Source organism: Pseudorasbora parva, chromosome 19 (assembly GCF_024679245.1).
Source record: "Pseudorasbora parva isolate DD20220531a chromosome 19, ASM2467924v1, whole genome shotgun sequence".
Taxonomy (NCBI): Eukaryota; Metazoa; Chordata; class Actinopteri; order Cypriniformes; family Gobionidae; genus Pseudorasbora; species Pseudorasbora parva.
Genome location: NC_090190.1, coordinates 4,852,689 through 4,876,477, shown reverse-complemented (window position 1 = coordinate 4,876,477; position 23,789 = coordinate 4,852,689). Strand labels below are relative to the sequence as shown.

The following is a 23,789-nucleotide window of genomic DNA, read 5'->3' as shown; positions in this document are numbered from 1 at the left end:
TTAAGCTTTGATATTTCTGCAAAATTTCCAGCCTGGCAAGCATGGCAGCGTTTTAATTGAGTACTCTTTAGTATCGTCTGGCCTACTGAACACGTCGTGTTCTGATAACTGGATAATGACTGTAAAAGGAAAATATCTAAGAACATTTACACTTAAAATCATGCAAGAGGAAAACTCACCTGCAATGCGGCTCTCTCTCGCCCTCTGCTGCTGTAATGCAGGAATAGTGCAGTACCTCACGGAAGTATTACTGAACCTGTACTTTTACTCCGTTGTATTTTATGCTGACAAAACAATGCATTACTTTTACAATTGCATTTAGACCTCTGAAGTGCATAGTTGGTCATCATGATTTAAATGATCTTTGACCTGCAGCATTGCTGAAGATGGACACACTTGTGTAAACACAGACAGGAATCTGTCTATAAACCTATCAAATCTCAAAACAACTGTAAAAGCTGCAGCTGAATTTAATGTTTGACAATCTCAGCTAACTGGTTTCAGTTTAACATCTGATGTTGGTAATAGAGACTTATAAACCAGGAATAAAAAAAATAAAAAAAGTTTTACATTTCAAATGTACGTAGGCCTATATTTAAAAGGATCGTTCACCCCAAAAAGTACATGTTGTCCTTAAGTTGTTCCAAACCTGTATGAGTTTCTTTCTTCTGTTGAACACAATTGAAGATAATAAAAAAATGTCAGTAACCAGACAGTTGACGGCACACTTTGAAAACAATCCAATGGAAAACAATGGGTGCCATCAAATGTTTGATTACCAACATCCTTTAGAGCAGGGGTTTTCAAACTGGGGTCCGGGGACCCCCAGGGGTCCTCCAGAAGGTTCTAAGGGGTCCCCAGAAAATTTCAGAAAATTAAAAGACAAAGCAAAAATGGAGTCTACCGAACAATCTAATGGTTTAAATTCTAACTATCTCCTTGTTTGCCGTATACATACTTTCAAGATTTGTATGTTTGCTTCGTATCTTTTTTTAGTGAGTTTTTCTCACTATAGTCCCCTTTATCTTGCTCACTGGGGTTCTTAACACGGTACGTAAGCTGCTTGCATAGACCAACTTTATTAAAAACTAAGAATACATAGACCATCATTATGAAAGTTGCTTAAACTAAAAAAAAAAGTATATTTGATTGAAAATGTTATTCTTCAGGTTAATACATACAACATTAAATATAGCTAATTTAAGTTCGGAAACAATATGTTGTATTTATAATGTCACACTTACTATTTATCTAACAGTTTAAAAGTATATATATATATATATATATATATATATATATATATATATATATATATATATATATATATACACAAATATAGATGTATTTTAAGAAGGGGGTCCCCCATAAAGGTTCCCCATATTTGGGGGTCCCTGGCATCATGAAGTTTGAAAACCCCTGCTTTAGAGTATCTTCTTTTATGTTCAACAGAAGAAAGAAACTCATACAGGTTTGGAACAATAGTAAATGATGACAAAATAATTATTGGGTGAACTATCCCTTTAAATGTGGAAATGTATTACTTTAATGTATATGTGTTGGTTAGATGATGCAAGATTAAATAACAAAAAAGTGTTTATGACAGAACTATCTGTCTGAACAACACGCCAGTTCTTCATTCTCCACACTTTCACTTGTGTATTAACCACGACACACCTATGTGACCTCATGCATCATTATCAAAACAAACCCACCACGCGTGTTTTTCCCGCAAAAATGACGTCACGGCAGCTGCATTTTTGAACCCCTAGAGCGCACGAGCGCACGTAGCTTCTGTGCTAATAAAAAAAAAAACACATTTCTCAAGTTTGTTTTCCCAGACAGGTCTTGCATTGTATTGGCGTCGTTTAAAGATTAAGCAGCACTCACTTCAGGCAGGAATTTGCACTCGAGCGGAAATGTAGTCAGAGAGGCAGCTCGCGAGGCGGAAGTGATGTTAGAGCAGCAGTCTGCTCCGTCCATGTTATTATTGTTATTTTGGCTGTGTGATGGTTCACGGACGGCGGCCAGCCCGGGATTTCTCCGGTTACCAGCGCGGAAACGAACGGCTAACAGAGGCCACACGTTACAGCTGCGCGTCTGTCTCTCGATAGTTTGATCGCCAGAGTTGACAAAACGCGCAAACGCGCTCGCCGAGGACTGTCTTTATTATTGACACTGCAACAGACATGAACGGCATCACCAAGGGCAGATTCGAGGTAACTCATATCGAGCGAACCGTGGACGTGGCCGTTGAACTGTGACAGTTTGCCCGAGGAAACGCAAACGGGCGGTGGCAGGCTGTCTGGGCGATGACAGTGTGTTTAAGCGTATGTTTGTGTTGGTGGGCGCGCGCGCATGTCTGCGAGAGTATGTGCGTGTTTTGGACCGAGCAGGGTCTCTATTTTTACGTGCCGTGTTCAGGCTTTTGTTCGTCAAGGGTAATCCCGTTCTAACACAACGGCACCAGCTGACCGTGTCAGCTGCGGGCGTTGCGCATGAATCCGTTTAACGTTGGAGTTGGCTGCTGTTCTTGGAGTTTAGATCAAGCTGATTGGTTTGCTTACGTGCCCTGAATGCGAGGGCTTGAGGAGATCTCACAAAGCAGCTGTGTTATCTAAGACACTCGCTGATGTTATTTGTCCTTCTTGTGCAAGTGTTAAGCGTTTAGTTGCACCAGGGCGAGGCGTGTCTTTGGGCATATTGATTGTGCATGAGCATAACTGGAGCTGTATGAGCTTATGTAATGCATCTGCTTCATGTCATGTTGTCCAGGTGTTCTCAAACAGTGATGAGGCCCTTATCAACAAAAAACTTCCCAAAGAGCTTCTGCTCAGGTGAGCCAATCAGAATGAAGGACTTTATTGCAATAGATGCTTATTACATTGTAATAAGTTTGGATATCCATCCATCCATCCATCCATCCATCCATCCATCCATCCGTCATTCTGTTGGTCATTCTATCATTGCTCTGTTTATTTGTAATTTGTCTGTCTCTATGTCTGCTATCTATCTATCTATCTATCTATCTATCTATCTATCTATCTATCTATCTATCTATCTATCTATCTATCTATCTATCTATCTATCTATCTATCTATCTATCTATCTATCTATCCTGTCTGTCTGTCAGTTGTTTTTCATATTCAGATGGCTTTACATATTGTACATAGCCTACTGTCAAAGCATTACAGGAAGTGGCTAGAGAGGGCAAAGATCTCAAGTAATCAAAAATCTCTCTCTCTTTCAGGATTTTCTCCTACCTAGATGTAGTTACATTGTGCAGGTGTGCTCAAGTATCCAAGGTATGTTCAACTGCTTTAGTTCAAATGAAACAAAGCTGTCTAGAACTAAGGTAGTTTGCTAACAATGCTTCCTCCTTTTCTCTGCGGATGAACAGGCTTGGAATGTCCTCGCATTAGATGGAAGCAACTGGCAGAAGATCGATCTCTTCAACTTTCAGACAGATATTGAGGTGAAAAAGCATGCGTAAAGTAAATGTATTTGTTTGTGTTTGCAGACACAATCTTGGGTGTTATTGGTTTTTGCTTTGTATGTCCCAGTGTTTCATCTGTAATATGTTATATGTGCTGTAAATTGTCCGTCTGTGGGCGTAATGTGTGTGGGATTAACACTGGGTCAGTAGGCTTTTCCACTGAATCCATAGACTGTAACGTCATCCTTGATCCTCTGTGCCTGAGCTCTCTCTGTCTGTCTCTCTCTTTGTGTCTCTCTCTATTAGGGACGTGTGGTGGAGAACATCTCGAAGCGATGTGGGGGTTTTCTGAGGCAGCTCAGTCTTCGGGGTTGCCTCAGTGTGGGAGATGCCTCCATGAAGTGAGCCGCAGTACTTTTTTTGTTAATTAAATTAAGGAAATTAAGGATTGCACAGTTCAGGCAGTTAATGAACCTGTCTAATCAAAATATAAAATAGCACGGGTGCATTTAGAGGTGCCATAGAATGGAAAACTGTATTTACCTTGGCATAGTTAAATAAGACTTATGTACATGGAACGTTTCCTCCTTCATATGTACATTTTGTGCGTGCAGAAGACCAATGAAAAACTGTGACGTAACAGTCGGGATCATTAATATTTACACCCCCAAAATTTGCATATACCAGCCCATGTTCAAAGCCTGGCAGTATTAACGTGCACCTGCACAGCCGAATCATCAGAAGTTCTGTAGGTATTATGAAGATGAGGACAATATAGCCAAAATGGCAGATCATGGATATAAGTGTTATGTTTCAGGCTGTGTAGGGGATGTGAGCACTTTTCATTCTCACAGGCATGGTTGATATATATCTATAAAAGGATACTGCACCAATTTAATTCAAAGTTGTTAGTTTCCTCTGACTAGTGTCAATTTCGTTAATGAAAATAGGATGAAAAATGTTCGTCAATGACTTTTTTTCCATGACTAAGACAGGATGAGTTGACACAAACGTCCTTAAACGATAACTGTGACTATAAAAACATGCAATATCGTTGAGGAAAAAAACAAGATTAAAATGTAGTTTAAAAAATAAAAACCCACTCTTTGGTTTTGCTCGGGTGGAAAAGTAGGAGGATTTGAGCGTTCATGCTTGTGGTTGCCAGATTTCAATCCTTTAAATCCCCCAATAAGAGCTTTTCTGTTAAAAGAACATGCATTCAATCCGCTGTTTTCTTAAAAACAAATAAACAAGTAAGCTGTATTTCAGCAATCTCCATTTGAGATGTTCTGCTTGGTGTCATTCAGTCGGTCTGTGTTCTGTCACGACTCACGAGTTGCTTGTGCTGTTTGCGATTGTGTTTGCTGAATAACTGCACTTGTGTGAGCTACTGAAAAGAGCCTGGCTGTGAAACAGCCAATCAGAGCAGACCTCAACATTATTATTCATGACTATTCCAAATAAGGTAATAACACCCATTTCATTCTAGGGACAAGTCCTAGGGTTGTAAATGGACATGTAAAACATCTGGAGAATTTTTCCCCTTACCTAAGCCACATACCTTCTCTGTAGATATCAAAGAACAATTTAAAATATTTTATCAATGCATTCTATGGCACCTTTAAGCAACTCAGAGTTGCAAGTGATAAAAGTTATTTCACCAACACTTTACTTAAAGTCTTTATGCATATGTCATGCATTTTAAAATATTTTAATGCATTAATTATGCCTACTTTATAATGCATTGTATGGTCTCATCAATAATTGTAATATCTGTTATAATACATTTTTAGAAAGCATAATGCATTAAAACCCAGAACAGAAAACTGCAAATATTATAATGCATTTTAACTTTGGCTACAATTATTTATGGAAATAATGCATTATAATGTACATTATGAATCATGCATTATTATTAGTGCATTATTTCAGTACGTAGTTTTTGTTCTCACTGGCTGATTTGTGAAGAGCGATAGGGCATTTTGTTGAACGATTGGTTTTGAATGGAATTTTAGTGGTTTCTATTTCACACTGGCCCCGCCCACTATGAAATCTCATTGGTCCTACAAATCCTTTTTATTGTAATTGTACATTATATATCAAAACTGTTGATTGGATTGTGCAGCAGTTTAGCTTTTGCTGTGACAAATGGCTGGAAACCTGTCATATTGTAGCTGATTCGGACATGTTGTAAGGATCATTTGTTGTTTTGTACTGTCCATGGTGATATTTACCACATTTTGTAGTGTGTAGTTTTTCAGTTTAACTTCAGAGGTTTAATTTGATTTGACAGGACCTTTGCTCAGAACTGTCGCAACATTGAACATCTGAACCTCAACGGCTGTACCAAGATCACGGACTCCACCTGCATCAGCCTTAGCAAGTTCTGCTCCAAACTCCGTCACCTTGACCTGACCTCCTGCGTGTCCATCACCAATCATGCACTTAAGGCCTTAAGGTGGGGGGAAGTTATAAGGACTAGGGGGGCCCAAATTTAAGCGGGGTGATTTGTTTTGTTTTGATTGTTAAGCCATAAATGCATAAGTGCAAAATAGGACATCAGTATGTTTTGCCTTGAGAGTAAGACACTTGTTAATTTGTAAACTCCTGTTTCTTCTGTTTCCTGTTTTCATTTTTAAGGAAGATGACCTCAAAGCTTAACGCTTGACATTATGGAGTCTGTAAAACTAAACCAGGAAGTGTTAAATTAAAGCTCAGATTGGATTTCATTGTGTCAAGAGACTGACTTTGTTAATGATTGTAAAGTCTGTCACTTAATAATTCTTTTCCACAGTTGCAGTGGATTATACTGTATGAGCTGGTGAAACAGGACATTCTGAGAGGGAATATTTCAACAGTGACTAAGGAGCAATTATTAACTCATAGGACATTTCAGAAAATTGCTGTTTATATTCCCACAGCTTTAACAGCACCCGATCACATGTAAATGCGTATAAATAGTACGAGAGTGCAATGTCGTGGAATGTGTACACAAAAACTCCTTAACCAGCGCAACTTATGATGTTTTTCGCGTGCATATGATACGCATTTTATAGTGAGTATATGACATGCTCTTGGGCAGGATTAGGGTGGGGGGTTCGTACGTATAATACGCCATAAAGTGCGTATCATATGCACACCAAAAACAGCGTAGTTTATGCACGCCAAAATGAGTTTTTTTTTTTTTTACTGTTTATATGCATTTTCCTGAGATCCGGCTGGGTTTGAAATAAAGAAAACTCATATCCTCATAACAGGGTTTATTACCTGAAAAAAAGCCTTTTTATTGTATTTCCTGTTAACTTATTGTTTTTGTTCTATTGGTTAGCTGTTCAAAAGTATATTTGTTTTTTAAATTACTACACTACTGTTCAAAAGTTTTGGGTTACTAAGATTTTTTTCAATGTTTTTTGAAAGAAGTCTCTAATGCTCACCAAGGCTGCATTATTTTGATTAAAAACAAACAAACTGGAAAAACAGTAATATTGTGAAATATTATTAAGATTCAAAATAACTTCTATTTTAACATATTTTAAAATGTAATTTAAAATAATCATTATATGTAATGATCAAAGCTGCATTTTCATCATCATTACTCCAGTCTTCAGTGTCACATGATCCTTCACAAATTAATCTAATATGATGAGTTGATGCTCTAGAAATGTTTTTATTAATACCAATGTTGAAAACAGTTGTGCTGCTTAATTTTGTTTGTTGAAACTGTGACATTTCTTTCAGGATCCTTTGATTAATTAAAAGTTAATAGAAAGAACAGCATCAATTTTAAATATAAATCTTGCGTAACATTATAAATGTCTTTACTGTCCCTTTTGATCAATTGAATGCATCTTTGCTGAAAAAAAAAAAAAAGATTCTTAGTAACCCTGAACGATAGTGTAAGATATTCATTTTTTTGTGTGTGTTTAGGTTTGAATAGTGCAGTAGTGTTTGAGTAATTTTGTAAATGTTTTGGTTGCTTCTTACCCTCTTTATTTGCTCCTCCTGTCTGCTAGTGAGGGCTGTCGGATGTTGGAGAATCTGAACCTGTCCTGGTGTGATCAGATCACGAGTGATGGCATCGAGGCTCTCAGCCGTGGCTGCACAGCTCTCAGAGCTCTGTTTCTGAGAGGTTGCACACAGGTACATGCATATATACAAACACACACTCACACAAAACACTTATCATATCCATACACCTGGCGTGACACATTTTTTGCTAGTTTCGCCCTGACGCAGTTATTTTCACGTCCAGTGCCATGTTGTTTAAATAGCAAATGCACTCGCACCCATCTCTTCGCCCATGGGTGTGCTGGTCTGAAAACTAGGGGTGTTCAGATGTATTGTTGGTGCTTTGGTATTTTGAGGAACTGAAAACACCATTGATCAACAAAAACCTGCTCTAAACTCAATAGCGCAGTATTTTTTGTGTTATTTAAAGGGCGTGTTTGAGGCGGGTGCACAATGTGCGTACACACACAGGGACATGTAGCAGCACACAGACATTTTTAAATATTAAAAATAAAAGGATTCCTCTCTGGAGAAGCGTTCAGTCTTTCCGCGAGCGCAACTGGCTCTTAAAGGGAATGCGAGATAAAACTCTGATTGGTTTATTGTGCGCCTAAAATACATCCATGACTCATTAAAGGGGTACTTCAGCACTGGGAAGATGAATCTGTATTTAAACTGGGTCATCAATGTAGTAGAAATGGGAATTTTATTTAGAATTTGGTGCCTTCTAGACTGAGAAAAAACAGAAAAGGTATTTTTGTCTCATGGGGATGAAAGACTACAATTCCCAGAATGCTTCGCTGCCCTGTGAGGCCATTCCCAAAGCCACCGCTACTGGGTGGCTGAGTTGGAGAAGACACTACAATTAAAAACTGAACGTGTCTGTTCAATATAATGAGTGAGTCAGGGCGCGAGTATCACAGCACTGAGCACTAACTGCAGGAGTGAGATAAATGAGCTGAATGAGCTCTCATGATGAGAGCTGAGGTAATCGCGACTACACTCGCGGCATAATTCACAACGCGAGTTCACCATAGCTCCGTTTAAATGAGTGCCTGTAGCTGCGAGCTGAGGTCTGAGTGTGATCTCCATCCCCCATGCCCGGGTTCAAAACATGCGGAAGTGGCTCCCTCTGCTGGCTGTAGTCTTTAGCCTCTGGCCAAACATTCCTCCTATGATGCAAATATCGTCAATTTGCGTCATAGGAGGAATTTTTCCAGAAATAAAATGCATAAATCTCTTGTCTCAGGGGGATATGAGGGGGGAAAGCACAATCATTTGAATATACTCCAGGGTTTCTACTGATACAAAGCCATATGCTTATCGCTGAAGTAATCCTTTAAGAGATGAGGCACACTGACCATTTTCCCGTCTTTAAATTTGTAAATGTGGATTTGGATACACCCTAAGTGCACCTGTGCCGTGCACTTAGATTGTTAAAATAGGGCTCATGATGATCGATGAAGTCAGCATGAAACGGAAGCTGAGATGGTCTTTTCTTCCCTATTGTGATGTATATCCAAGTGAAGTGCTTCTCGATTGGAGAAAATGTAGGGCCGGGCTTGATTTTATCCATGGGGAATTGTTTGGATGGTTGTGGTTTGCTATTGGTCGATCTTATGTGAGTGACAGGTTGCCCCGCACTCATAGAGATGTCGCTGCAAGAGGGAGGGGGAAGTTATTTTGATTAAAGATTATGAGGGTGCATGAATAAAAAAGATGTGCATGGATACATCATTACTGCTGTATTACATAAAAATCACGATTGGTCAATTTTGATTTCATGGTGACTGTAAATATGTCATTTCAGCTTGATGATACTGCACTGAAGCACCTTCAAAAGCACTGTCCTGAGCTCATGACAATCAACATGCAATCATGCACAGTAAGACTTACTGTTACAATACTGAAGTTAATTATTGCATGTAAAAAGCCATCGCACAATACACAGAACTCTTAAGACGGTTTATCCATCTTGCAGCAAATCACAGATGACGGCTTTGTGAGTTTGTGCCGGGGTTGTCACAAATTGCAGATGGTCTGTGTGTCTGGCTGCAGCAACATCACAGACGCTTCTCTGACCGCCCTCGGCCTCAACTGCCAATGGCTCAAGTAAAGCTTCCTTCATCTGTACGCATATAAGCACACACACACACCCCACACGGAGTCATTCATTCACATTGCGTGTGTTTTCCTCAGGATCCTGGAGGCTGCTCGCTGCTCACATGTGACTGATGCTGGTTTTACTGTTCTTGCCAGAGTAAGTAATCACACAAACACCCCAAAACATAAACGCATGGATTCAGAGAGCATGCTTTGGGCTGATGTGACCGGAGTCTTGAACAAACTATTGCTTCTGTTGTAGAATTGTCATGAGTTGGAGAAGATGGATTTAGAGGAATGTATTTTGGTGAGTTTATATTAAATTCATAATTCAGAAAAGCTGATGTATATTGCATAGTCGTCATGGGCGGACATAAAAGAGTAAAATATTTAATGCATCCATGCTGAATAAAAGTATTAATTTCTATAATATTTGAATAGTATTTATATAAAAAACACATCAAATATTGCACTTTTTTCCTCAAATGTGATACATATGCAATAGAATGTATGGTTTGTCATTGAATGATTGTTTAAAATAAGTGAACATGCATTTTTAAAGAATTTTTTCTTTTAACTGCTTTTTGAATTAATAAATAAATAAATAAATATATTTTAATAATAACAATATTGAATAATATTATTATTTAATATTTTTTAATAATAATACTTATAATATTATTAGCTATAATAAATCTCTAGCACATTATATAATATACTAACAAAAATAAATATATATAAACTTGCTATATATAATTTATTTCTGTTAATATATTATATAATGTGCTGTATATTTATTATAGCTAATAATATAAATATTAATATAAAATAATAAATCAATAAATATACACTACTGTTCAAAGTTTTGGGGTCATTAAGATTTTTAAGAAGTTTTTGAAAGAAGCCTTTTATGCTCAACAAGGCTACAAATATTTAATTAAAATATATTAATATTGTTAGGGCTGGGCGATATGGAGCAAAAAATATATCTCGATATCTTTACAGGAAAAATAACCCCCTAAAAATTACAGCAAAAACAAATATGCCAAATATCATAGTCATAATGTTTTTATTGAAGTGCAAAGAGGTAGTCAGTTCATGTAGGAACAATGTGCTTTTGACATTAAAAAAAAATACTCCCTGATTACATAAATAATTATAATTTAACTGTAAAATAAAAGAAATAATACATATAGCCTTAATTCTTTTCATTCATTTCATGCCTTCAAAAGATGAATCAAAGACTCCCTTTTTTACAGTTAAAGTAAACAGTAAGCATTTTGCAGAAAGATGGGAGCATGACTGAGATATAAATAAACTGATTTTGTCATAACACCACTTCCTGTTAAATTTGTATCAAAATTCAAACAGTAGGCTAGATGTCGCACTCTGAACTAAAGTGTGAACGCCTCATCATGCGGATCATGTAGGCTACACGTGAGGTGAGCTTCCCTTCTTTTCCAGTTACAGAATGAAATATGAACGTCAGAAGGTAGGCTAAATGATACAGTACAACTTACAGAAGAGTACTGCACTGTGTCTCAGGACACCCGGGATGTCGCGTTTTTCCCTCTTGATTAAAACATGTATACCTATTCATCATAATCCCGTGATAAAGCTGACAAAATAATAATAATTATGATATTGCAATAATTTTTAAATGTTTTTAAATAAAATGCGAAAATTTTGAAATTTTAACCGAAAACCATGCGATCAGTTAGACACATATCATAAACTGACATGATTGCGACTGCGTTTCGCACCAATAGTGTCAATCACCTGACTGTGGGTGAAACTTGCGATTTGAACTATGATGAACATTAATATTTCTTTATGACTTTTAGCAAGCAGTGGTGTTAGAAGGAAAATCATGGTCTCTAAACTGAGTCTTGAACAACGCACGCGCTTGTCAACATGATAACTAATCCTCACCTGGTTGTGGACGCCGCCGTGTTCAATGAGACAAGACACGAGGGGAGGGGGAACAAAAGCAAGGAGGCAGGAGGCGCGCGAGCACAGCACAGAGAAAGCAAACAAGCAAAGTGGCGGAATCAGAATTAAATATAAACAATATATCGATATATACGATATGTCCAAATCCATATCGAGTTTAAAAAATATCTCGATATATTTAAAATATCGAGATATTGCCCCACCCCTAAATATTGTGAAATGTTTTTACAGTTTAAAAACTTTAAAATCTCAGTATATATTAAAATGTAATTTATTCCTTTGGCAAAGCTGAATTTTCAGCATCATTACTCCAGTCTTCAGTGTCACATGATCCTTCAGAAATCATTCTGATTTATAACATTATAAATGTCTTTCACTTTTGATCAGTTTTAATGTATCCATGATGAATAAAAGTATTAATTTCCTAAATATTTGAACAGTAGTGTATAAAAAAAACCCACAAAAAATGTAGCACTTTTTTAAAATTCTGTTCATCCCTCTGTTTTGATGTATTATATTTTAACTTGTGCAGTTTCTAAGAAATTCAGTGTTTTTTTTTACTGCTTTTGAGCTGTGTCGTTTTCCTTGAAGCTATTTATCCTGGTTAGTCGGTGTGCTAAAATTAATGTTGTGTGTCCGTACATCCGTTACTTTCCCCTACCAGGTGACTGATAACACTCTGGTTCAGCTCTCAATCCACTGCCCTCGGCTGCAGGCGCTGGTGAGTGCCAAGAAGTGTTGGAGAGAGAATGTGTGGGAGTATTGCTTCCATGCTTGTTGTTTATGGCATTCTTTAAAGGAATTATAGAGCGCATACATTTGTTTTCGCCTGCTCACTTGTGTGTGTGTGTTTGTCTGTGTCTGTGTCTTTGTCTGTGTGTTTTCTAGAGCCTGTCACACTGTGAGTTGATAACAGATGATGGAATCAGACATCTGAGCAGCAGTGTGTGTGGTCAGGAGCGTCTGCAGGTGGTGGAGTTGGACAACTGCCCCTTGATCACAGACATCACACTGGAGCACCTCAAGAGTTGCCAGCGTCTGGAACGCATCGAGCTCTATGACTGCCAGCAGGTCTCCCGCGCAGGCATCAAACGAATCCGGGTCGGTCAAAAAACAATCGCTCCCACACACAGTCTTAACTGTACCAACCATATACAGACTCAAGTTATTTATTTGCAGAACTCAAATGTACACTGTCTGTCTACAGTGCCAGCAAAAAGACAGTGTATAAATTCTAGGGATGGGCTTGAGTCCCTGAGCAATGATCAATCTCCAATTTATTACAAATGGGCCTCATTTAATTTGTCCTTGGTTACAGTGTCATTAGGGGTAAACTGGCCTGTCATTAGCAGTCATGGTGACTTGTAGTCTGGGTCAGCGTCATATACTGGAGAGGTTTTGGTGTGTTCATACAGGACACATTCTTCTTACTATAGATTAGAGGATAGACTGAAAATCAGTTTTGCTGATATTTTTTTGCACATTTTTCTAGTAAATCAGCTTGAGGTTATTCAATTCTGAGCCTACCTAAATCATGACTTTAGTAGTAATACAATGTAATTTTTCTAAAGTTATCACATCCATTCATTCTTAATTGAGAAATATGCATTAAAATAAAATAAAATAAATATATATGTGTATGTGTGTAAATTAGTTTCTTTTTTTTTCATGAAGGATCATGTGACACTGAAGTCTGGAGGAATGGCTAATTCAATTAAAGGGATAGTTTCACCCAAAAATGAAAATTAGCCCATGATTTACTCACCCTCAAGTCATCCTAGGTGTATATGACATTCTTCTTTCAGACGAATAGAATTCAAGTTGTTATACATTTAAAAAAAAAACCTGGCTAACCCAAGCTTTCAAATGGCAGGGATTGTTGTTCTGTTTTTGAAGTCCATTAAAGTGCTTCTGTCTGTCAATTAACGTGCTCCACACGGCTCCGCGAGGTTAATAAATGCCTTTGGAAGTGAATTGATGCATTTGTGTAAGAAAAATATCCAAATTTAAAACTTTATTGAGTTTCAGCCGATCGCCTTCTGTATTCAGTTTATAAAAAAAGTGTTGAATGTTTTTTGGCAGTTCAAAGGCTTGGGTGACCAGGTATGCTCGTCCGCATCTTAAACTCCGAGAAGGCACTTTCAACACTTTTCCACGGATGGCGATCATAACTTTATCAAAACTTTAATTCAGAAAATTTTAAATGTGGATATTTTTCTCACACAAATGCAACGATTTGCTTCAGAAGGCCTTTATTAACCTCCCGGAGCCATGTGAATTCTCCAGTTATATGACGGACAGATGCATTTTAATGGACTTAACAGAACAACAATCCCTGCCATTATAAAGCTTGGATTAGCCAGGACTTTTTTAATGTAACTCAACTTTTATTCATCTGAAAAAAGAATGTCATATAATAGTCATATAATATAAATGTCAAAAATAGGAAGATGTCATTTAAAAAATGTGAAAGTGAGCGGAAATAAGTTAATAGAGTGCTGCAAATTTAAGCTATATAATGTTAATTACTGCCGTAACAACACCTCATTTCAAATGTTTACGTGTTGTTGTTTTTTCTTTCTCTTTTGAGCAGTGATGAAAGATTATTCTTGTAAATATTTTCAGCATTGCAGTAATAAAAGTGTAGGCTTTAGATCTTTAAAATGCATCCAAATTACAGGGAAACGCAACAATACGGTGCACTGCAGTGGTTTAAAAAAGGATATAAACAGTTAATTTTGAAGCGATCTCTTCTTGTAAACTCAGAGATGTGGATTTGGATGGCTATTAAATCACCACATGGCCTTGGTGTTTGTCTAAAAACAGCAGGTAATTCGGCCGGGAATTTTTACGCAGGTGGTGGGAAAAAAACACTGACATTCTGGATTCGGACGGCAATAAAATCACAGACTAGCCCCTGTAAATGATGAAAATACCTTACGCCTGCTAGAGAAACAATTACTGTGCGAATAGGGCTATAGTTGTATGTTCATCAATTATGTATTCTTGTTCTAGGATGTGGTCCTAGGAAAGCGTCGACAATACATTTTGGTCCAAAAATAACAATAACTTTATTCAGCATTGTCTTCTCTTCTGTGTTCCTTAAATAAAGATTCAAACGGTCATGAATCATGATTCGGATTGCGTATCAAACTGGCAAACTGCTGAAATCACGTGACATTGGCGAGACGAATCACGACTCAATCTACTGATTCACGACCGTTTGAATCTTTATTTGAGGACAATTCATTGAGGACCAGACAATTCTGAATAAAGTCATAGCTTTTGTAATTTTTGGACCAGAATGTATTGTCGACGCTTCAAACGAGTCAAACTAACCAACTGATGTCACTAGGGGTGTAACGATTCGTTTTAACAACGATTCGATCAGTCACACTGATTTAAATTTTTGGCTAAAAAGTTACTGAATCGATTTCAAGTCACTGAATCGTTTCGGATCATATCGTTCTAAATGAACCAATATCGTCCTTAAATCGTATCGACAACCTCAAATCATGATACAAATCGAATCGTTGTTAAAACGAATCGTTACACCCCTAGATGTCACATATGGACTACTTTGATGATGTTTTCATTACCTTCTGGACGTGGACAGCAAGTGGGCATACACTTACATTCAAAGGACAGAAAGGCCTCGGACTAAATCTAAAATATCTTAAACTGTTTTCTGAAGATGAACGGAGGTTTTACGGGTGTGGAACGACATTAGGGGGAGTCATTAATGAAAGAAATTGCATTTTTGGGTGAACTAACCCTTTAAGTTTAAGTCATTAAAAATGTATTCATGCATATGTATACCCCTGTGCTGAATATTGTTTAAGATTGCACTTGACCGTTTACCAAAAGGAAAAGGGAACTCTAATTATGAAGTCCCCGGGAGTGTGGTTGTTATTGTTGTTTTTCCCTGAGCACGAAGGCTAAATAAACGGGTGATCGTTGAACTACTGAAATGTGTATTTTTGTGTAACACTTTTTGGCTCTGGATAATTTTTTCTTCTTTTTGTCCCTTCATTTTGTAGAGAAAAATTGCTTAAACTAGTTGTTATTATGATGTCACATTCTGCATTGTGGCTGATTTGCTGTTGTTTCTCCTGCAGGCTCACCTTCCTGAGATCAAAGTCCACGCTTACTTTGCCCCTGTCACACCCCCGCCATCAGTCCACGGAGGAGGCCAGCGTCTCTGCCGTTGCTGCGTCATACTCTGACAGAAGGAGGGGCTTCTAGGAGACGCCATAGAAAGTCAAGCTGTCAGTCAACCTCTAAACTCCGCCCTGCCTCTGCTCCACACCGCTATGAGGCGCTGTGTGGGGCTGTGGCTACGGGAGGCATGGCTTGTTCGCTGAGCGATTGCCTGGCAGCAGGATGGCCCTGAACAAGAAACACAAAATAAATACAATGCAACGTGACAAATACTACGTACATATATGTACAAGGAGAAAAATCAAGGAGCTACATTGTAAAATATTTCATATTTGGATATATAGAAAACAAAGTACTTAAAGCATTATGGAACTACTGAATATAGAAGGAACACGCAAAGAACTTTGTTTGAGGCATTTTCATGCCATTACGACGACTACACAGTGTTTACGTCCTGCTCCTCTTCCTCATCCAATAGGACACATGCTGAGAACAAATTGAAAAAAACAAAACAGAAAATGAGCAGCAGGATGCAAGTCGCTGGAGTTTTGTAGGATACGCCTACCGCCGATTGATCATGTGACTTTCTCAAACCTGAGAGCAGGATGCTTTGAGCGTTTCTGTCTGGTTTTGCGTGTGTACGTGTGTGTGAGAGAATGTTTAAATATAGAAAAGGAAATATAACACTACAACAAATCAACCCATATTAAAACTGGAGTAAAATGTTTTTTGTTTTCTGTTTGTGCTCACCCTGATTTGGAGAGGATGAAAAAAAATCGCAGTTGAAATCAGTGTGAGCAGGCGAGGGGAAGAGAAGGACTGAGATTGTGCATGCGAGAGAAAGTCGATTTTGCTCCAGTTTGGAGTTACAGTACGTCACGATTGATGTGAATGTTCAAATTTAGACAACATACATGTGCTAAGGGTGGAGGAGGGGGGGTATTACATCAGGAATATTTGAGTTTCACAATGTTTCAGTGCAATATTGAAAGCCCAGGCCATGTGACAGGATTTAGAGCACTCCTTATTCAGCCATTTCCTCCATATCTCAAAGTATTCTCATCACATCATGTCAATTACACATCATTAAAGGGACAGTCCACCCACAAATTAAAACACTCTCTGTATTTACTCACCTCGTGTTGTTCCAAACCTGTATGACTTTTTCTTTGATCTGTGGAACACAAAAGCAGTTATAAAAAAAGTCTCTGTGTGTCCATCCAATGTTGTTTGGACCCCGTTCTTCAAAACATCATCTGTTGTAGTTCACAGTCATACAGGTTTGATACAACATGAGGATGAGTAAATGACAGAATTTTAATTTTTTGTTCATAAATTAGATCAGATCTGAGCATAATATGAAAAAATCAACAATGGAAAAGGCAAATATATCAAACTTTACCCATGCAATCATGATTTAAAGGGATAGTTCAGCCAAAATGTACATTTGACTCTTTTATGTGTGCAAAACAAAATGTTAGTCAACATTCACTTTCATTGTATGGATCAAGATGCGATGGAAAAGAGTGATGATCGGAGGTTTCATTCTGCCTGAAATCTTCTTTTGTGTTTTGGTACAAAGTGAGTTATATTTTTTAGGGAACTATCTCTCTGAGTTTACTGTCTCATGCATAAAACTGATGTTCAACAGGGTGTTTGATGCATAACATTGCATATTTAAAAAAAGCTGAGCTGATCAATGGAAGTGTTTTGTCGGTGTGAGTGCCTTTGATTTTGCGACTGGAGGGAGGGGCGGGTTAAAGCCAGAGAAATGCTCGACTCAGGGCTGAGATGTAGTTCATCACATTTTCTTTCTCTTGTATTTCCCCATATTTAGTTGTTTTTTTTACCATTGGATATGATGATGATGAAGTATGTCATAATTTCCTGTCAATGCATACATCAGTGATTCCAGTATTCTTTATCTCGACCATGAAACCACCTTTAGGCATTGCTAAACCTGTCGGCGTAAGTGAAGGTTTTTTTTTTTTTTTAGAAATGTTCTGTAACAGCTAATCGGTTCCCCTCCTTCTCTCCCATATTTTTTTGACAAAGATGAAACAAGTTACCTGAATGTCCTTGTGTTCTGGTTGTTAATGTGACATTTCTTTAAATAAAAGATCTGAGCAGTGTGTCACATTCTGGATTGGTTAGTTCTTATGGTTTCATATACACCATTCATTGATTATGTGAATCATTTATTAATTAACCATTATAATAATAGTCACTGTAAACCCTAATGCTCAAAACAAATAATTGGGTTGAGTAGAGCCAACTCAAATTTAATTAGTTCAATCAAATGAACTTTTTTGAGTATTTCAAACTTTCTTTTTTTCTTTTGAGTTCACAAAACTGACACATTATAAGTTATCTGAATTGTTTAATTTTGAGTTTCATGAACTTCATGAAATTTAGACAAACTTAAATTTAACTGAAAACTGGGCTGGGATTTATATTTCCCAGCATGCTTTGCCATAGCACTTAGAAGGTAGAGTAAATGCTATAATTGTTATATATCATAGACCCGGTGCAATGCCATGTCATGCGCTAACCGTCGTTGAACTTAAAAAGTAGATTCGGACCCGCTTTAGACCATTAAAATATGGCCCAATGTTTTTTTTGTGTGTGCAAGATTAATGTTAAGTGGGAGATTTAGTAGTATTTACTGTTTTGTTATGCTAGTTTAGAAGAGTTTCTGTTATATTGGTTTTTGTAGGGTTTCCATCATTGTGACGAGTCGAGCCTGAGCCTTCGTTTGAGAACAGATAGATGTGAAATGTTTTATATTGCTGTCCTCATTCAGCAAGTGCTATGCTAAAGCTATCATGTTACCAAATAGCACTATCATTTATTGAATTAGCTAGTTAAAGATAGCCAATTTCTACTACTAAAAATAGTTAAATTTATTAATTAGTTTACTCAAATATTTTAAAATTTGGCAACTTATTCAGGTTTAGAGTGCATGATTTACCATTTTGATGTTAACACCTAAAAAAACATTTAATAATGGCATGTAAATAAAAGTAACCAATGGTAATGTAATTTAATTATTATAGAGTAGCTTTTTTCTTTTTTTAATGTACACCCGTGTACATTTAAACAAAAGAAGATATTTTAAAGAATGTTGGTAATGAAACAGTTGACGGCACCGATTGAAAACCAAAGTAATTCATTTCCCTACTAGAAGTCAATGGCTGCCATCAACTGTTTCATTACCAACTTTAAAATATCTTCTTTTGTGTTCAACAGAAGAAAGAAACGCATACATATTTGAAACAACTTGGGGGTGAGTAAGCTATGACAAAATGTTCATTTTTTGGGTGAACTAATTCTTTAGTTAAGTTTAAAAAACAGTAAAATGCCACCAGGGGGAGACTAAGACAAAGAAAAAGAGCAATGAACGAGTATATTGAAAATAATGTGTATGTATAAAAGCGTGTACATTATTCAAAAAGCAAGTATAATCTGCTTGGTGCTTATGAATGCACAAAATGATGGTTCTTTGAAACTATCTGTTTGCGTTTATGAGATGTTATAATAATACGAGGTGTGTTATAATTAAGAAATAATAATAATAATAACACTAATTTAGTAATATATTCAAACCTAAAACTATTTATTCAATCATTAATACCATAAGGAAATAAGTAAATATACTGGAATAACTATAAACTACCAGAAATGTAGGAAGTAGGGAGGATACATTAACAACAAGAACAACAACAACCAATAAATAATAATTATTATAATAATGAACATGTAATGTGTATATCCTTATACTATATATTAAACATGCACTTTTTACTACAATGGCATACTGCATAGTCTCTGATGAATAATGCACAGAATGAGCATATTTTCATTCAGGCATCATGCTGGACATCTGTGCGGCGTTGAAGGACCTCAAGGCCTCGGCCCAATCACTCTTCCTCGGCATCGTTTGCTATTCAACACTCCAGTATTGCGGCTACCGGCGGTCCAGTAGCCGTGGTCGAAGGGAGAGTCCTGAGCTCAGAAGGCAGCTGTCAAACAGCGGATTATTTTTGGACTAAGTGCAAACACGAGAGCTGTGAGAGCAGCGCGCGGACCGGTGGCTCGTCCATTCATCTCCACGAGCGGCTTGAAGCGGGCTTTTCTGAAATGGTGGCCAGGAGGGAAGAGATCCCCGGTGGCAGGCCCCAGGATACTCGACCATAAGGGTTAAAGCTAACAGTGTTAGCCGAGACCGTCTGCACTCGGTCGGATACATTTCCACTGTTTTTATACGCGCCTCGTGTTTCTTTTACATCGCTTTGCGCCTGTGGTCGCCAAAACAGTTAAATTTTTTCGAGGGACCAACCGTTTTGTTCCTGGGAAACTTTGTTAAAGTTGTTTATTTTCCGTTAGTTCATCTTTAATGCACTAACGACAGACCCCAGAGTGTCTTTAAACGCAGTATTTGACTTCCTCTTTGTACACATTTCATTTTCTCGCGTTGTTTACGCGACTCTGGCAGTCATTCTGCCGTTGTTATTGTTTCGCCGCAACCTGAGGACTGACCACAAAGCGTCCCGATGGAGGATAATGACAACATGGACTATTTTTACCAGCAGGTTTTGCAGAAGGACGTGACCCGGCGGCTGCAGGTCGGCCCGGATCTCATAGACTACCTGAGCGACCCGCAGAGGTCCTGGGACGTGGAGCAGGACAAACCTCGCCTGGATAAAACCATAGATGAGCTGACGGGATGGGTCAATTCCAGCAATTACAAGGTACAGCAATGACCTGCTTTAATTTGCATATTTAAATGTAAAGATGTGTTTTAAGTCATATAGCATGTATGTTGTTATAAAGGAAGGATGCATTTATTGTTCAGCAGTGACAGTCTCGAGCCAAACCCAAGTTCATCCTCATATAATCTATTATTGCATTTACATAACCAATTGCATTAGGCTTGTTGTGCATTAATGTGTGTATCAGACTGATACTAGAGTAATTGTTTTCGTGAGAGGCTTCAATTCAGTCTTGGGTAACATTAATGTCAATGTGCATGCATTACATATTCATTTGTGTCTAGGAGTGGATTTGCTGCTTGGGGGTGTTGTGAGGATGGGGGAGGGTGGCGTGGGTATTGTTCTGATACACTGGGACTGTAAAGGCACATGTCACTGCAATGCATATTAAATATATATGCTATTTTGTGTGTGGTATATTTAGAAAAGTGTTTGATGCTTGCTTGTCATGTTTAAATGGCCTGGACATGCAAGCAGAAGCTTTTATGCTGGGTCATACTGCTGCTAATATTCAAAAATGGTCACTTATGCTTTACTTCCCATTTCTGTTTGTGTGGATCAAAACATGATTGAGTAGGGAATCTAAGGATGTTTTAAAAGCAGCATTAGACATTTATCTAAATAGCTGATGGGTCAGGTCTTCAGGGACGGATGTTAATGGACGGCCATGACATCAGACTCATTGAGGTTGGATTTTAGAAATGATGGTGGTGATTCATAAATTGGAGACACAGCTGTTGCCTTCTAGAAATGTATGTGGTTTGATAAATGCAGGGTGTCAAATTCTTTGGCCTTTTGGTTGAAGATCTGGTAGACCGTTTTCATCTCTCCGCTAAAATATTTTTGTGTAAAATTGTAATATTTATTTTTAACTTACTACTGAATATACACTATGGTTCAAAAGTTTGAGTTTAGTAATGTGAAGGAAATTATAATTTTGTTTTAGCAAGGAGGATGCATTAAATTGAAGCATGCATATCATTATTTTTTCAAATAAAACCTGTTCTTTTAAACATTCTAATAAAAGCATCCTGAAAAAATACAGCAGCACAACTGTTTTCTACATTAAGAATAATGAAATGTTTTTGATGCAGTAAATTCAAGTTTGCATCACAGCAATAAATAGCATTTTTAAATATTTCACAAAGAAATTTCATTTTAGATTGTATTGTATTTTTTTGAGCAGTAGTGTCGGTTTATTTATTTATTAAGAACAGGTTGACTCTTCAGACAAGAGAATTAGTGCTTCATAAAGAGGGAAGTGCTGACAATGTTCAGTGAGGAATGATCTAAGAATAAACTTGATTTACACATAAAATGTTTTCTCCTTAAGTCACACAGGGGAAGAAACCAGAAATACTTGCTGATTGAATTAACTTAAAGAAAATAAGTTAATTCATAAAGTGTGGCTGAACCCATTACTAGATGTGACAGTGTAGCGAAATGCTGTTCAACTGAAACACACATTTAAATGATTTCCAAAATGAAATTACCAGGTGTTCTCCAGTTTATCCTTCCAGGTGCACACACACACACACACACATTGTCGTCTTTACTCAGGACTCTCTGGCTCTTTTGCCTAAAATAGGTCATAACTGGAGCTTGGGATGTAGTGAATATTTGATTGTTTCACTGGAATGTGAACTTCCATCCTGCACTGCCAAGAAACACACTGCAGCGATCCCACCGCAATCCTCAAATATAGCCCGTCTCACAATCTCTTATTTTCATTCACCCACTCGCACACAATAACAATAGTCACTCTTAAAGACATGGTGCACATTGATGGAAAGCTCTGTGTCAGATACTGAAATTGCAGAATCATGTGTTTGAAAATGCTGTCCTATAGTTTGCCTTCATGAAAGGAAATCTGAGGTTTGACGTTTTCAGCTGATTTGTCTCTTTCTTGTTTGGTGTCAGGTTGCATTGCTGGGGATCGATATTGTCAGCGCATTCGTGGATCGGCTGACTGATCGCTTCAGAGGTTATATCAGCACAGGTAAGCGGGTGTGCGCATTCTGGTTGTTTGTTCCGAAGTCACAACATCAGAAAGGCGGCGTTGGCTAAAGATCTTCTCCATTGCATAATCAGCAGAAAGGGGAATGCCAGGACGTCTTGTCATGTATATGACACAATCCACAGACTCAGTGCTTGTCTCTCAGCTGTTCAAGCCCCGCCTTCTCCTGTTACTACAGAGACGGGTTGTTATGATTGTAACAGATGACCCCCCCCCCCCCCCCCCCTTCACTCTTCATACCTCATTCATCTGAAAACATGGAACAAACAGAGTAGAGAGAAAGGAATGAGATGACTTCACACAAAGAGTCTGTTTTAATCTGCCTGGTATACAAAAATGCTGAAAGTTAAAGATGAAGGGTCATTTCTGGGCCACTTGCATTGTTAAATGGAGTTGTCATTCATTTGTCTGCCAAACATAGTCCCACTCCTAAATCACACCATTATTTGTGCCGATGTATTTGGAGTAGGGCTGGAACCACTAATCGATTTAATCGATAATGAAAATCAACGATACTCATTATCAATTAGTCAGGTCTGCCCTCTGCTCATGGAAGACACAGTAGAGTAGTGTTGTCACGATACCAAAATTATGACTTCGATACGATATCAGACTAAAATATCGATATATCGGTACTAAATCGATACCACAGTAAAAAAATAAATAAATAAGATAAGATGCTTAATTTGACAACAGAACTTGTTATTATTCATTGTTATTTATTACTAAAAATTCATGTGGCCAGCATGTTCCTTAGGGTTGGGCATCGTTTTGATTTGATCAATTATTGATCAATTGATCAATTACTATTAAAATTATCTCACAAATTTTTGCTATCTCAATGTATTTTTTACAATGGGGTAATAGTGTTGCAATAGCTTACACACAGCACAAGAAAGCTTGATTTCGAATGGTAAATTGAATTAAAAAAGACGAGTAAACAGTAATAAAATAAGAACAAATAAACAGATTACAAACAATAGCACAAATAAATGCAATAGAATAGAAGATACAAATTAAACAGACTGCTTTATTTTTTCAGGTAGGTCTAACATTCAGATAAGAAACTGAATTAAAAAAATGCATAGTAATTACATTTAAAACAACATTGAATAATGTTCTTTGTAAAAAATTCAATAGCGTACAGATGAAACTATTAAAGTTACACAAGTTGATCAGTCAAGAGCAGTTGATCGTGTCTTTTTGTAGTTTGAATAGCAAATGACTGCGGTCCCTTTAAGACTAACAGACGCATGGATCCTAAACACTGTTCCTGTTACTCGTTCTTCCTGAACTGTTTGCGACTGTGCTTACATTAATACTCTTCCAGATGTGCACTGAT

The 23,789-nt window shown here is 37.5% G+C and overlaps 2 protein-coding genes across 42 annotated transcripts in view; both read left to right on the top strand.

Annotated features, from left to right (window-relative positions):
• The first annotated feature begins 1,774 nt into the window (after nt 1-1,774).
• On the top strand, nt 1,775-17,795 carry fbxl2 (F-box and leucine-rich repeat protein 2). Its single transcript, XM_067426572.1, has 14 exons — nt 1,775-2,216; nt 2,773-2,834; nt 3,248-3,302; nt 3,398-3,472; nt 3,740-3,834; nt 5,727-5,891; nt 7,447-7,573; nt 9,252-9,326; nt 9,423-9,553; nt 9,641-9,701; nt 9,807-9,851; nt 12,162-12,218; nt 12,386-12,598; nt 15,616-17,795. The coding sequence occupies exons 1-14, from the start codon at nt 2,187-2,189 to the stop codon at nt 15,721-15,723; spliced, it is 1,299 nt and encodes a 432-aa protein (XP_067282673.1). The 5' UTR covers nt 1,775-2,186; the 3' UTR covers nt 15,724-17,795.
• A 1,749-nt stretch (nt 17,796-19,544) lies between these two features.
• The window catches only part of clasp2 (cytoplasmic linker associated protein 2), a 61,078-nt gene continuing 56,833 nt past the window's right edge, over nt 19,545-23,789 (top strand). For 24 of the 41 annotated variants that reach the window (XM_067425180.1, XM_067425182.1, XM_067425147.1 and 21 more), the window contains exons 1-2: nt 19,546-20,409; nt 22,351-22,429. In XM_067425180.1, the coding sequence (XP_067281281.1) occupies nt 20,212-20,409; nt 22,351-22,429 (277 nt within the window). In that variant the 5' untranslated portion in view covers nt 19,546-20,211. Of the gene's footprint in view, nt 20,410-22,350; nt 22,430-23,789 lie in introns of all 41 variants that reach the window. The other 17 variants (XM_067425177.1, XM_067425155.1, XM_067425170.1 and 14 more) reach the window with 3 other exon arrangements.